General features: G+C 46.8%; 1 protein-coding gene across 1 annotated transcript; it reads right to left on the reverse strand.

The window, feature by feature from the left end:
• Positions 1-524: 524 nt before the first annotated feature.
• Positions 525-13,512, reverse strand: CHAF1B (chromatin assembly factor 1 subunit B). The gene is made up of 14 exons (XM_039729535.1): positions 13,469-13,512; positions 12,886-13,016; positions 11,329-11,461; positions 11,091-11,208; positions 10,576-10,679; positions 9,714-9,810; positions 8,124-8,208; positions 7,058-7,151; positions 6,013-6,082; positions 5,824-5,915; positions 4,008-4,170; positions 3,242-3,778; positions 2,407-2,498; positions 525-2,015 (listed from the first exon to the last, which is right to left on the reverse strand). The coding sequence occupies exons 2-14, from the start codon at positions 13,009-13,011 to the stop codon at positions 1,894-1,896; spliced, it is 1,833 nt and encodes a 610-aa protein (XP_039585469.1). The 5' UTR covers positions 13,012-13,016; positions 13,469-13,512; the 3' UTR covers positions 525-1,893.
• Between the last annotated feature and the right edge of the window lie 2,167 nt (positions 13,513-15,679).

Genomic DNA, 15,679 nt, shown 5'->3' on the forward strand with positions numbered 1-15,679 from the left:
AAATCAGGAGCTCTCACAGCAGGGACCTCTCACACCTGCCTCAATTGCACAATTTCCATTTTTCACAGGCAGCACTGAGATTTGGGGCTGCCAAAAGTTGTCCCTGTGCTGGGCACCTGAGGGCTGTGGTTAGGAAAAAAAAATCAGGGAAAAATTTGTTCCTGGAAAAGGAAGGATGCCCAGGGAAGTGGTGGAATCACATCCCTGGATGTCATTTAATTCCTGACCTTTTGTTAACACATAACTAATCTGCCTCTTCTTCAGGATCCTGCAGCTGCCAGAGCAGAAAACACCTAGAGATCCCTGAAAAGTCTTGTTTTTTAAAATTAATTTGATGGTCTTTATGTTTTATATAATATTTATATAATATTTATACTTATTTTTATTTATGTCTATAAACGGTTTATTTGTTTTATATTTTTATACTTATTTATAGTTTTATTAATAGTTTTTCTATTATTATATTATATTGCATTATATTGCATTATATATTATATTATGTTATGTTATATTATAGTCTTTATTTGCTAACAAAGTTCATACAAACACAGGGAATGTGCAGAAAAAACACAGAGTCTGTTTGGAATCCATGGGCAAGGATCAAGCAAATTTTGACCAGAAGGCAGTGGTTAATTAATGACAAAATAAATTAATACTGATAGCTGGGTAGCTGAAAATTAAAACTTCAACAGCACAGGAGCACAAGGTGTGGCTGTTTCAAAAGGAACCATTATTACACAGCAAAAAGTCTTTCTAGGAACAAGACAGTCATGAATCCTTACCCAGCTAAAAAGTTACAGAATTGTTTGAAACCCATCTGAAAAATTGCAAAACCCACTTGAAACCCAAGAAATGTAAGAATGATCTCTTTGTAATTCTTCACTAGAAGAAAATCCAGCTTTAATTAAGTCTAATGAATACCCATCCTCATCACAGTGAGACAACAAAGATCTCATCAAGCTTCCTATAACTTTCTGCTTATTAATTGTTGAAATTTAATTGGAGGCAAGAGTTCATTTGCCTGAAGGACTGACAGAGGTGTTTGTTAATATTTCCTCCCTGTGAGACTTTTGTGAGTCACTTCTGGAGTATTTGTATTTCTGCTTTTATGAAGTATTAAATGCTAAAAAGAAATTTTAGGTGTAGAAGTTTCCCATCCACTGGATTGTGTTTTATTGGCTAAGGGAGTTAAGTTGGGAAAAAGGAAGGGGGAAATTTCAATCTACACACCCAAATTCTGCTGCCTCAGGAAAATCTGACACCTGCATTTCTTTTTTAAGGCCAGAAATTAAACAGGAAGAACTTCCTGCTGTTTCATTCTTCCAGCAGCTCTTCAGAGGATTTTTTCCTTTTGCTTTCTTGTTCCTTGCAGTTAAATCTTCCCATTTCTGCTTCCACATCCCAGTCCTGAGCTTTGCTGCTGCATTCAGAGAGAATCAGCTCCACCCCACAGCTACTGGGGAGCATCATTTTACACCAGAAATAAACCAAAAGGCTGGAATGACACAATTTCCTCTTTTTTTAGGTCCTGAGCCACATCAAATCTTATGAATGCATTGGATTCTTTTTGCCAGACAGTTACTGGAAGACAAAATGCTTTCTAAACATGGATTTAGGGACTCTGATGGAGACTCACAGCTTACTGGATGGATTTTTAATCCCCAGATTTCCCTGATTTCCTTATTCTTGAAGTCACTTCCCAACTATTTCTCCTGCTGCAGAACCACGTTCCTCAAACCTGGGTCTTCTACTGGCAGTTTCTTCACAGAAATGTTGATGTTTCTACATCAAACATGCACAGGGAACTTGGAATTGAGGATTGAATTTTAGCAAAAAGAAATGCACTCAGACATGGCTGCTTGGACTTCAGGCTGTGAGGGGTCTGCTCAGCCTTTATTTGTTGGACTCACAGCTGGTTTGGTCTCCAGCAGGTGCTGGAAGGGACAATTCCTCAGTCCTGGCACGTTTTGGGGCTGGGGGAGCTTGGAGGCTCTCATCAGATGGCAATGGCTTCTCTGGAAGAAGCAGACAGGAAAATCATTTCAAATTAATAAATTCAGATTAAAAAAAACCCAAAAAACAACCCAAACCCTGGTCTGAGAGTGTCCAGCACCTGCAATAAGGGTAAGCTGAAAGTACAAAAGTCTTTAAAAGCTGGAGAACATCACACCCATGAATTTATCCTTGGTTTCACTGCTCTAAAACTGTAGGGACAGTCACCATCAGCTGCCTCAGAGCAGGGAGAACACATTTCATACTGCCCAAAGCACCTCTCAGACACATCAAAACAATGAAGAAACTTTAGAATTTGCAATTAGAGTGAGGATTTTTTTACAATATAAAACTACAATGGAAAAATCTGACTGGGAGGCGACTTGGCTAGTGTTAAGAGCCACAAAAACTCACCGTGTTCCTGTTCTGAGGACGGAGGGATGGGGGCTGGGGCTGGACATGCAGAGGCTGGGGTGTCTGGCTTCAAGGAAATCAAGTTTATTCTCCTTTAAAAGAGCAGAAACAGTTAAATTGCTTTGTAGACATCATTTCCACGAGTATTTCACTTCAAGACTTAATTAATATAGAATCACTTAACTGCAAAGGTGGTTCAGATATATTTTACTGCACATTTTCCCTTCTTTTTACAAGTTGAATGGAGCATTATCCACTTCCAACCTCCTGCCATGGGCAGGGCCACCTTCCACTGGAGCAGGGTGCTCAGAGCCCCAGTACAATCAATACCTGGATTATTGGCAATTTCTACAAAATCAGATCTTTTAGGAAGTCACCTAATCAATGCTTTAAGTTCCACACTGAGTGCCTGTCTAGACTTGAACTCTTAAAATACTCTTTGGCAGAAGGGTGTTTAAAGAGCTCCTGGCAGCTGAAGGCCTCAGATACCATTTTTTAATGCAGAAAAGTGGACAGAATCACAGAATATTCTGAGCTGGAAGAGATCCAAGAGGATCAAAGTCCAACTCCTGGCCAAGACAGACACCTTGTGTTGTGAAGGTAAGGCTCAGGTGAATCTGCTGCCTCATGCTTCAGGCAGAAACATAAAAGCTCCACATTTAGGAGACATTTTGACCTCTCATTTGCAGCACAACAAAAAACTCCACATCAAGAGAGCTTCCACTCAGAGCCAGGGCTGGGAATTTGTGTGCAAAGCTCAGCCTTTAAATGCAGCACAAGCACAGCTTCTCTTGGCCCCTCTATTTACAAGTGGAAGGGGCACCACAAATCTCACCTGGGTGTTTTGAAACAGGACTGCAGAGTGGTGAGGGTGACCCTCCTGGGCTGGGGGGCTCTGCTGCTCTGGGTGCCTGCCTGGCTGCTTCTCCCTTCCTCTGAGGATGGCACTGGAGTGCTTCTGATGCCCACAGGGGTGGGAGGGGATGGCACTGGAGTGCTTCTGATGCCCACAGGGGTGGGAGGGGATGGCACTGGAGTGCTTCTGATGCCCACAGGGGTGGGAGGGGATGGCACTGGAGTGCTTCTGATGCCCACAGGGGTGGAAGGCAGCTCCTTCCCAGCAGTGCTGGGGGTTCGGGGTTGCAGTGGGGGATCCTTGCTGGGAGGGGTCCCCTCTGCCAGCCTGGAGCCTGGGGAAATCACTTTGTGGGATTGGCTCTTCTTGGCTTTCTTGTCTGCTGCTGCTCCAGGAGTCCTGACGTGGATCTGGGGCTTTTCCTTCAGGGGCACTCCCAGCTCATCCTCCTCGAAGGTGACAAAGGAGCAGTACCCATCCGTGGAGGAAATGGCCAGGAAGGATCCATCACTGGACCTGTTTGGGATTTATTTATTTTCATTAAAGGCCAAGATTTTACTTCAACCCTCACCCAACTGATTAAGAGCCATAATTCTCTAATTTACAGAGCAAACAGCACTGAGTGACCACGTGTGTGACATAAATGAAATACAAACCCAAGGCAGGACTCAAATGCTGTGCAGAACTGGACATGGAAAAAGGACATTTCCCCATCAAAATAAATCTTAGGAATACAATTCCTTACCATGAAATGTCACTCAGGGTGTGGTAATGGATGTTGGAGACATAACCAAAGGGGAAGGACTGCTCAGTGTCATAGAAAAGCACAGAATCTTCTGAAGCAACAGCAAACACCAATCGATAGGGGAGGTTAAACAGGGCAGGGGGGGATTTGGGACTGATTTCATCTGCAAAGAAATGAACAGAGAGAATTATCTTGTATTTATTGCAAGGTAGTGACTGCACTTAGCCATTAATTAAAATAAAATTACATCATCAATCAGTGTAAACACTGAGCAGACAGCTCTTGCACAAAATGCAAAATTTAACATTTCTGTTGTCTGAAATTTACTCTTTTATTTTCTCAGTTGAAAAAAAAAATGGCACCTTTCTCCCTCTGGATTGCTACTGTTTTGTAATTTTTCCCTTCTATTTTCCAGCTGAAATTTTTCAGCATGTTTATAAGAACTTTAATATTAAAGTCTCCCTTTAGAGGAGCTACAGAGACCAACTGCAGACCCTCATCTCCTTCCTTTGCACCACCATGGATTTAAAATTATGATGGAAATAGAACAGGTAAATCCTGTAAGGAATACTACAAATTTAACCTTGAAAGAAAGGAGCCAAGCTCTGCCTTTTCACCTGAGTAATGTCAGTCTTGCTAAAATATAAACACTCCTGGACCCACAATAAAGCTGGATTAAATAAATACAAAATAAATTCTTGTGCAACTTCACAAAATCCTGTCCCCAGCTCAGAATTCCTGCTCTGCCCAGTAACACCAGCACTGCTTCCCTGAATAAACACCAGTGGTTGTAGCAAACTATTCCAACTCCCTGTGATGTGGGCAGTTGAGACTAACAGGAATTATTTCACTGCATTGCTCCTCTGGTGCTAAACCAGGTTATTTCTTTCGAACACAAAATGGTTAACAGTTCAAGGAAAATATTTCACAGTGTTCCTGCAGCCTGAGAGGCCAAGGAACATTCCTCCACTCTACCAAAAGCAACTCATGAGCGACTTGAGGTGAACTCAGGGCCTCAGAGTCAGGAAACAGCTTCTCAGCACTGTCTTAGAGGAATGCTGAAAGGCTGGGGCATAAAATAATGACCAGCCCCATCTTTTCCCAGATTTGCTGGAGTTCCCACTCTCTGAAGCTTTCCATATGTCTTAGGTTGGAAATGGGGGTGTGTGTTCTATCCCCATCTGTCAGAGCTGGGGCAGTTCTCTGCTGTTCATGGGGCAGTTTTTCCTTTCTCTCTCCCACAGCCAATCCTCCCTCCAGGAGATCTCTGCTGTCCATGGCCACTGAGTGTCCCTGCAGGGCTGATCCAATTCCAGCATCCCATGGGGAGATGCTGCGCCCAGGGCAGGAGCCAAGCATTCCTACCTGGATCCAATCTGAGCCTGGAACAGCACAGCAGCCTTTGCCCCCTGCATTCCCAGAGGAGCAGCTTTCTCCTGCCCTGCATTCCCAGAGGGAGAGCAGGCCCATCTCCAGCAGCCCTGGAGCTGCAGAGGAAAACTGCAGCCTTGTGCAGGATCCCTGCTCCAGCAGAAGCACAGCTGGCACTGCAGGAGGGCTGAGCCCCCATGGGATGGGACTGTGCCACCACCCTGACCCACAGGGGGACAGGGCAGGTTCTGACTCTGGCAGTGTTTGTTTGTATTACTGCATTATTTTTTTTATTTTCATTTTTTCCCTAATAAAGAACTGTTATTCCTACTCCCATATCTTTGCCTGAGAGCCCCTTAATTTCAAATTTATAACAATTCAGAGGGAGGGGGTTTACATTTTCCATTTCAGGGGAGGCTCCTGCCTTCCTGAGCAGACACCATACCTTCAGCAGAGGCTCCTCTCAGCTCAAAGTACACAGGACAGCAGCGAACAGCCAGAGTGCCCTTGCCAGGACAGGGCAGGTGACCCACGGGCCTTCAGAGAGAGCCAGCAGTTCAGAAAACACATTTGCACTACTTGAATTGTTTATTTTTAAATCCAAACAGATTTTTATCTCACTAAACCCCCCTACCTTTTAAGATTGTTTCTGGAGAAAACATAGGTGGTGTTTGTAACGTTCTCTCCTGATTCCACACAGCCAGCTGCAAAAACAAAGGTTCCAACGTTACTCATCACCTCAGAGAGCTCCTGAGCACACACCTTGTGTCCACAAACATTCCAGTTCCTGGGAATTAGGCTTCTCCAGAAATATTCTAATTCCCAGGAATTAGGCTTGTCAGTTGGGCAAAAGCTGAATACAACTTAAAAAGGCATCCCAAATATTTATTTAGGGCTGGTTTTGTTTCCCTTACACACTACCCTCTTCAAAGCTGCTTTTTGATGTTGCCAGACATCAATAAAAGCAGGGTCTGGACAGGCACACACTGATCCCTCCTTGCTGGGCTGTTTTTACTCCGAATGCAGAATGTTCTGAGGGAAGGACAGAGTCAAAAAAACCCCACTCATTATCCTACATTTCTGTCTTAAGACTTCTGGTGTTGCAATTTATGCAGCAAAATGCCATAAATATCACTTTCATCACAGGAGAAATTTCATGTTGTAGATTGTCAATGGAGGATATTGTGGAGTTTTTATTTTCTTCAACAGGGAGAATGAGGAATGCCTTAATTAGGATAAGTCAGCATCCCTGAAGGAAATATTAAGGAAATTCAAATTAGGATACAATAGATTGAGGGAGCTGGGAAGGGGCTGAGGCTGGAGCAAAGGAGGCTCAGGGGCCCTTGTGGCTCTGCACAAGTCCCTGCCAGGAGGGGACAGCCGGGGGGGTCGGGCTCTGCTCCAGGGAACAGGGACAGGAGCAGAGGGAACGGCCTCAGGCTGGGCCAGGGCAGGCTCAGCTGGGCCAGGGCAGGAATTTGCCCATGGAAAGGGTGCTCAGGCCTTGGCAGGGGCTGCCCAGGGAGCTTTGCAGTGCCCATCCCTGCAGGTGTCCCCTGGAGGTGGCACTCAGAGCTCTGGGGACAAGGTGGGGATGGGGCACAGCTGGGATTCCATGACCTTGGGAATGTTTTCCAACCTCAGTGACACAACCCATGTCCCAGGAGATGTCCCCACACCTGGAGTGAGCAGATAGGAGCCATCAGGAGTGAAGCTGAGCCTGCGGAAGAACGACTTCATGCTGTCATCGTGAAACATCCGAAAGCTCCTCACCTGCAACACAGAAAGCAGGATTGTGGACAAGGCCAGGAATGTCCAGCTGCAATCCCTGGGACACAAAACATCCACTTGGACACTCCAGCCTGATGGAACTTATCAAGTAAAACCTTTTAAAATCCATGGCTCCTTCAAGCTTTCTAAAAATTCTTCACAGCTAAGAAAAATAATCCTTGATCCCTCTTGAGCTGCAAAGCAAAACACTCCCAGAGCTGTCACCTTAAACCAGCCATCAAAAAATAGTCATAACCTGGAGAACAACATTGTTTAACACCCAGTGCTGCCCAGGCATCGCATTCTAACCCCAGGATTAGAGGTTGAAACAGAACTTCTCTCATGGCAAAGTGCCTGCTCTCAGGCCTGCTCTTCAGTGGCTATAAAACTCTTACCAATGTTTTCCCCCAAAAAGAAAAGGAATGAATAGAAGGAATTAAGAAAGTTATAGTCAGCCTGGAGGTGTTATTTTACTATCACTTAAAGCTGTTTGGGAGGAAAAAAAAGCTCTTTGTTTTCCCTCTTAGGGTTAGAATTTCCTAAATTATCCCTAATTAATATTTTTCTTGAAAATCTAACAACCTTCTTGAAAATTCCAGGCTGTTAACTTTAAAATATTATTACCATTAACTTTAAAACATTATTACTATTATTACTCACATCCATTAATAAACTCCCAGCTACTGCCAGGTATGTTTGAAGTTTTTCCTATTAAGAACTGTTTTCTCCACACTATTTTTAGCTTTTACAACTAAAGGATTGTGTTACTGCTTTCATCAGCACGAAATTTCGGGGATGTGGTTTCAGGGTCATGATGGTGGGAGTGGATGAGTGTGAAGGTCTCTTCCAACCTTGATGATTCTACAACACAGGAATTGTTTGAATGGAAAATATTTGATCCTTTGGTTTCATGGGACAGGAAGTTCAGATAAAACAGCCCCCAGCAGAGTTTGCAGCCCCAGCAGAACCAGGTACCTCTCCTTCAGCTCCCGACCCCGATGGCATCTTGGTGACATTGAAGGCCACTCGCTTGGTTTGGGTGCTGTAAACTCGCAGGACCCTGGTGGGAGAGCAGAGTCAGCCAGCAGGGAATCAGGGAATGCTTTGGGTTGGGAAGGACATGAAAAATCAGCCATTTCTGTCATGGCAGGGACACCTTCCACTGTGCCAGGCTGCTCCAAGCCCCAGTGTCCAACCTGGCCTTGGGCACTGCCAGGGATCCAGGGGCAGCCACAGCTGCTCTGGCAATTCCATCCCAGCCCTGCCCACCCTGCCAGGGAACAATTCCTCCTTCCCAAGATCCCATCCAGCCCTGCCCTCTGGCACTGGGAGCCATTCCCTGGGTCCTGTCCCTCCAGCCCTATGAGGAACCCCTGAGGGAGCTGGGGGTGCTCCCCTGGAGAAAAGGAGACTCAGGGGTGCCCTCCTCACCCTCACAGCTCCTGAAAGGTGCCTGTGCTCAGCTGGGGCTGGGCTCTGTCTGCAGCAGCACTGACACAGCCAGAGCTCACAGCCTGCAGCTGCACCAAGGGAATACAGGCTGGAGATCAGGAAAAAGCTTTTCCAGAAAGATTGATAAAGTTCTGGAATGGCTGCCCGGGGAGGTGGTGCAGTCCCCATCCCTGGGGGTGTTTAACAAAGCCTGGATGTGGCACTGGGGGCCAGGGTTCAGTTGAGCTTCCAGGGCTGGGTTGGACTCGATGCTCTTGGAGGTCTCTTCCAACCCAGGGATTCTGTGAAATTGTCTCTCTCCAGGTTTCCAGGGGCTCCTTCAGGCCCTGCAAGGCCACCCTGAGCTCAGCCCAAAGCTTCTCCTGTGCAGGTGAACAACCCCAGCTCTCCCAGCCTCTCCTATGAACAGCTTCCTTTCACTCCAAGTTTGCCAAAGATGTTCCAGGATCTCTCTTCTCAGTCAGCACCTCAAAACGTAAAGCTGGAGCACCAATTAACCATTAATTAAAATTCTCCTCACGAGACACCACCAGAGGGATGTGCTTTAATGACCAAAGAACCAATCAACCCCTCACAATGCCTGGACTCCACAAGATTTGGGAAGTCCCAGCACTTGGATTTTGGAGCAATAAGGGAATTAGGAAACAGGGAAAAGCCAGGCTGTTCCCACCTGCACTGTAGGTTCCTCAAAAGGGGGAACTCACCTTAAAAACAATAAACTACATCTCCATCAGTTGTATCATGGAATGCTTTGTGCTGGAAGGGACCTTAAGGATCATTTAATTCCAGCCCTGCCTGGAGCAGGGACCTCCCACTGTCCCAGGCTGCTCCATCCCCAAGATGAATTTATCAGCTCATTAACACAGCCATGCAGCACTCTCTTAAGAGTATCAATAATGATCAATAATAAAACTCAATTCCTAAAGGAAGACTCCTTCAAAAGTTTATTTGCTGCTAAGAGAGACTGCAGGAATCATTGAGCACAAGCCAAAAAAATAACTAAAATATCACTTGACTTTCACATCAACCTGCTTACACAAAGAAGTGAGTAAAACCTCATGTTTATCTGGCATACTTCCTTTTAATTCAGGAATATTTAGGAAAAACACTCACCTGTCACAACTCAGGGTTGCAATATACTGGCCTAGAGGATCCCAGGTCACTCCTTGGACATAACTCTTGTGCTCGTTAAATATTGAAACTTTCTGTCCTGAAATTACAAACAGCTTTCAGATCATAAATTTCAATGTGTTTCCAAACATTTCAGACATAAAACAAGATAAAAAATGCTTCAAAATGTAGGGAAATATTTTTTAAACGTTCAAGTGTCCACTGGATGGTGGCTGATAAGAATATCAGCAAAAGCTGCTTTTAAAGTGCCAGTTTAGGGTTTTGTTCACTATAAACTTAATAATTAACTAGAATTAATATTAGATTAATATTAGCAAAGGCAGGATTCTCTGACTCCACTGATGTTCCACAAGGGAAGATCTCAGAGCCAAAACATTGATGAGACAAAGTTACAGAGAGTTTTAGAAATACTTTGTTGAATACTGGCCAAGGTGGGATTTTTTCTATTATTTAAGTGTTGCTTTCTTGCAAAGAAATACCAGAAGGTGTCAAGATTCAAAGAAAATAAATAGCTTTTCAAAAGGAAAGACACAAACAGAGCTCAGGCCACGCTGCACAACACCAAGAAGTGGAGTAAGGAATATAAAAGAAGTTTGTGCAAGAGTTTTGGGGGGTAAAAAATGCATAAAGTTATTTCCTAAACACTCCAAGGTGAACAGAGTCCTCAGGTATAAATTCTGTTGGCCTGAGAATATTTTGTATCTATTTATAGAGGGGCCTCACACACCCAGAAAATCACACAGAAAAACAATCACAAAGAAAGATGTTTCCCATTTTTTGGGAGGAAATGCCACGAGGCACTTCCAGGAGATCTGGAATTCCAAGGGATAACTGCAGCATTTACCTTTATTGACATCCCACATGATTGCTGTGTTATCCACAGAGGCAGATGCCATGAAATTTCCATCTGAGGTCCAGCAAATATCATACACATCTTCCAAGTGGCCTCTAGAAGGCAGGAGAAAACAATTATTAATTTGAAAATTAAAAGCTATGTGTGAATGTGAGTTTTATGAATTTTTAGGTTAATAAAAATTATCAAGAGGCAAATAAGAACTCCTGCTGGTGCTTCAAGCACTTCTGCAACTCTTCTCACATCAACATCAGCAGCTGCCAGGAACTGCTCCTTCAGCTTAAAACCACTGCCCCCTGTCCTGTCAGCACCTGATTATTTAAAATGTCCCTCTCCCTCTTTTTTCTGAGTCTCATTAACAGGGAGTAAAAGTATTAATATCAGAGCAAATGAATTACAGACAGTGCAGGGATTCTACACAAACTGAAAAGCGTACCACATGTTAAAAAGGACTGAGAAAACAAAAACACTGAAAAGAAAACCAAACTGACCAAATAATAAATTACCTCAAAGTTTTAATGACTGCCCAGTTCTCCTTGTTGAGCTGAGCTTCATCTTCATCCTGAAAAACCATCGGCTCCAACTCTTTGCTGTCATTCAGCTTCCACAGCAAAATGACAGCATCTGTGGAAGAAACCAGAGCAAGCTGCTTTATTTCCCACTCCCTTTTGTCCATTCAGGTGGATTTCAACCAGTTTAACTTCCAAATGATGCAGGATGGGACAGAGGAGAAGCAGCTCTCACCGTCCCCTCCCGAGGCCAGGATGTCCCCGCTGGGAGAGAAGCGCACGACGTTCACGGCCTTGGTGTGGCGTGCCAGGTTGGACAGGAACTCCACGATGGCTTTTCCATCCGGGCCCTTCTCCACCTTCCAGATCTAGTGAGGAGAGTGTTACAGCTTTCCAGGGCAAGGTGGGATGTCACAGGATCATCAAGGTGGGAAGGGACCTCCAGGATCACCCAGTGGCACCAGCATCACCCCAAACCCTGTCCCCAGGGCCACATCCAGGCTCCTCCTGAGCACTCCCACAGACAGTGACTCCAAACCTCCCTGGGCAGCTCAGCCCAAGGCCTGACCACTCTGCCAGGGAAATTTCCTGTGCCAATCTCCAACCTGAGCCTGCCCTGGTGCCATCTGAGGCCATTTCCTCTCCTCCTTTCCCTTTGCAATGCCTCAGGTTTGAGCTTTTCTGTTTTTCACATTCTGTGCTGCTTTAGTGTGTGGGGTTGAGCTTCACATTATGGGATGGTGAGCTCTGTGCACAGAGCAGGGAGACAAAACAATTCCTGCTCCAGCTGGGCACCAAGGACAAATGATCCCAATCTCAGCCCAGGAGCACAAACCCCGTGGGCTGCAGAGAGAAAAACAAGCAGGATGGGACTGCAGGGGCTGCAGCTGGGATTGGACACTGAAGTGCAATGTGCACATGGAGCAGAGCTGAGCCCAGGGAGAGACCCCGGCAGCGCTCGTGCATTTTGGGGCCATTTGGGTTCATCTTGGCTGCAGCCCTGGCTGGGCTCTGGTGCTGCCCAAGGTGGATCCATGGAGGCCTTTTCATAAATCCCTGCTTTATTCTTTAGCTCTGTGCAGCCTCTGCTCTAGGTCAGCCTTCTCAAGACATCACTTTCTGGCAACCAGGAATAATTGGGACATGGCAGAAGAGTCTGACCCCACCTCACTCCACCCTCCTATCAGGGAGCATATTTTATGTCAAAGAAAACTGACATTTTTCTAGCCCTAAAATATGTATAAAAAAGCCCTGAAACATATGCACCATCAGGGAAGAAGAGGTCAATTTCCCAGTGAGGAAGGAAAAAGTTTTATATGAGACAACTGCAATAAACTACTGCAGAGACAACAAGAGTATGTAATGACAAGGGGGAGTGGCTTCAAACTAGGGGAGTACATTTAGATTGAATGTTAGGGTGAAATTGTTCCCTGGGTGGGTGGGGAGAGGCCGTGATAGAATTCCCAGAGAAACTGTGGCTGCCCCTGGAAATGTCCAAGGCCAGGATGGACACTGGGGCTTGGAGCAGCCTGGCACAGTGGAACGTGTCCCTGCCATGGCAGGGGTGGCAGTTGATGAGCTTTAAGTCCCCTTCCAACCCAAAACACTCTATAATTCTACGTACAACCGTACACTCTTTCCTCAAATGATCCACTCCCCTTGGCATGTACCTGCCAATAACCCGATATTTTGGATAATGAAACCAACCCAGTATTTTGATAATGAAACCAAGCCGATATTTTGGGTAACACCCCCCCCACCCTGCACATCTCCAGACCCGGGTTCAGCTCACCCTCACGGCTGTGTCCACCCCTGCCGAGGCCAGGCGATTGATCCTCCCATCCGCTCCATGCTGGAAGTCCAAGCTGTAAACCGGCTCCTTATTATGCCACACTATTTCACAAGTGATGACCTTCATGTTTCCTGGAGGGAACAGAACAAACCCCGATTCTTGTTCCTTGTGGCTCTGGCGGCCAAACTTTGTGCGCGTTTCTCAGGCACCGCTGGAATTGCACTGCAGTCACTGACAGGATGCTTTGAGGAAGGCTGTTTCTAAAAGTTGCGATTATTATGGCTAAAGTTCCTCTTTGGGGATGGCAAGAGGACGGTATCAAGCCCTGTGCATCGGTTTAAGACTTGAGAGAAAAACTTTTTTTGGGGTAACAACCCTGCCCGGAATCCAAACAAGGAGCGGGCACGGGCGGCCCGGCGCGGGCAGGGGAAGGGCAGCAGCGCCGCTGGCCGCTCCCGGAGCCCCGGGGATCCCCATTCCCGCTCTCCAGACCGCGAGGACCCCCAATCCTACTCCCCAGAGCCCCAAAACCCCAAATCCCGGCGCTGTTCCCCCTGCTCGGATCCTCCCCCACCCCCCTCACCTGCGGCCCGCCCGCGGCTCCCGCGCGCTCCCGCCTTCGCCCGCCCCGCGCATGCGCGCGCCCGCCCCGCCCGCCCCCTCAGGAGCCCTCAGGGGCTGCCGGGGGGGGGGGAACCGCAAAAACGTCAGAATAAACCTAAAATGAAAAAAGCCCAATGCTTGCTCAGACTCCTCAAAAGAGTATTGTTTGGCGCCCGCCCCCTCAGGAGCCCTCAGGGGCTGCCGGGGGGGAAAAAACCGCAAAAACGTCAGAATAAACCTAAAACGAAAAAAGCCCAATGCTTGCTCAAACTCCTCAAAAAAGTGTTGTTTGGGTTGGGTTTTTTGTTTTGTTTTGTTTTGTTTTGTTTTAAATTTCACAGGCATTGCTGTGCTTGATCGGTGTAAATATATAGAAGTCCTAATGGGTAACGTATCTCCAAACTTCTCTGTTTCAAATACAAACTTTTTGCCTGAAAAATATAATAACGAGAATGCCGAATTACATTGTGAGAAAACGGCTTTTGCTTTCACTGCTTGCCCAGGGGAAGAAGAGCCTCTGGGCAGGGGAGGTTGAAGCCCAAAACGGGGCTCTGAGAGCTCCCCAGAGCCCACAGGGCCTCACACAGCAGGGGACAAAGATTAATTCTACATCACAGAATCATGGAATGGTTGTGGTTGGAAGGAACATTAAATCCAGTGCCAGCCCTGCCATGGCAGGGACACCTTCCACTGTGCCAGGCTGCTCCAGCCCCAGTGTCCAGCCTGGCCTTGGGCACTGCCAGGGATCCAGGGGCAGCCACAGCTGCTCTGGGAATTCCATCCCAGCCCTGCCGTCCCTGCCAGGGAACAATTCCTTCCTAACATTCAATCTAAACTGCCTCTCTTAGTTTGAAGTGATTCCCCCTTGCCCTGTCACTCCATCCTTTGAAAATTGTCTCTATCTTTCTTGTCACCTCCCTTCAGGTCACAATGAGCTCAGCCCAAAGCTTCTCTTCTCCCAGCTGAACAATCCCAAATCTCTCAGCCTTTCCATTCCCATGGGAGCACTCTTTGTTGTCATCCCTGTGGCACAGCTCACTGTCATCGTCCCCCTACTCTCTGGACAACCCTTGAATTCTGGAGTCTTCTCCTTGGGAGAGCCCAAGGGCTACTTTGGCTCCACATTGTGCCAGGGCTCACCACAATGCTCAGATCCTTCCCAGCCTGGTGCTGTGCCGGTGCTCCATGGCAGGAGCTGCCCTGTGTGGGGACACAGGGGCTGTGTCCTCCTGTGCCACCCTCGTGGGGGACAGTGACAATAACACTCTGAGCCGGGGGTGTTGGGATGCAGGAGAAGCCCAGGATGGGCTGTGGCCCCATGTCCCTTGTGCTGCCCTCCTCTCCGTCCTTCGAGATCCCTGGGTAGGGCAGCCATGGCAGAGGTGACAGAGGTGGCAGCCTGTCCCCACAGAGGGCTGAGGCCTGGCTCTGGCTGCCCTTCCCTTTACAACCTGCCCTGGCTTCTGTGGAAGCAGTTAATTCCTTCTCCCCCCGTTTGCCATGGTGGGAATTTTTGCCCAAACAGCTCACCCAGATCTGCCTCAGCAAGCCTGGCACCTTCCTGGTGTTGCATCTGCACTATTCCCACCGTCTGCACACTGGAATCTTCTGTCTGTGCTCATTCCAAACCTTTCCCCTTCCTGTTTGCCAACTGTGCCTGTTTTAGGTGAGTTATCCCGAGGGAACTCCCTCCTTTGGCAGTGTTGGAGACCATTTATTGAATTAAGTCCTGACACATCCAGTCCCCTCCATCAATCTTAACCCCAGTCCCCACATCCCAGGGAACCCCAAACCAACCCCTTCCTTCTCCATCTCTTTCCAGCTGAGGGAGAAGGATGTGTATGGAATAGAGGATTTTAAAATTATTTTTACAAAGTTCCTGAGGAGTTCCAGAGCAGTAGAACTGCCTTAGGATGGCATATCCACGTGCTCAGTGAATTTCTGAAGGCAAGGAAGCTCATCCATGAATCAACAGCAGAACTTCCTGAAATTCAGCTCCATTCCATTAAAACCTTCTGGATTACGCCAGTGCTGCTTTTTCCATACCCAGGACATTCCCATCCCATTTCCATACTGGTGTGCCCAGTCCAACACCAGACTGAGCCAGGCTTTCTTCTAACACCCAACACTTCAGCCATCCTGCACAGGCTTTATGTAGAAACAAACACAAGAAAAACAAACAAACGCAAAC

This window comes from Passer montanus, unplaced genomic scaffold (genome assembly GCF_014805655.1).
Source record: "Passer montanus isolate IOZ18808 unplaced genomic scaffold, ASM1480565v1 scaffold69, whole genome shotgun sequence".
In the NCBI taxonomy this organism is placed as follows: Eukaryota; Metazoa; Chordata; class Aves; order Passeriformes; family Passeridae; genus Passer; species Passer montanus.

Excerpts from the sequence above, each read along its gene's own strand:
- CHAF1B (XM_039729535.1), bottom strand. The coding sequence starts at position 13,011 with ATGAAGGTCATCACTTGTGAAATAGTGTGGCATAATAAGGAGCCGGTT. Across the intron at positions 11,462-12,885 it reads GGGTGGACACAGCCGTGAGG|ATCTGGAAGGTGGAGAAGGG; the intron begins GTGAGCTGAACC and ends TCTCCTCACTAG. Across the intron at positions 8,209-9,713 it reads GCAACCCTGAGTTGTGACAG|GGTCCTGCGAGTTTACAGCA; the intron begins GTGAGTGTTTTT and ends CTCTCCCACCAG.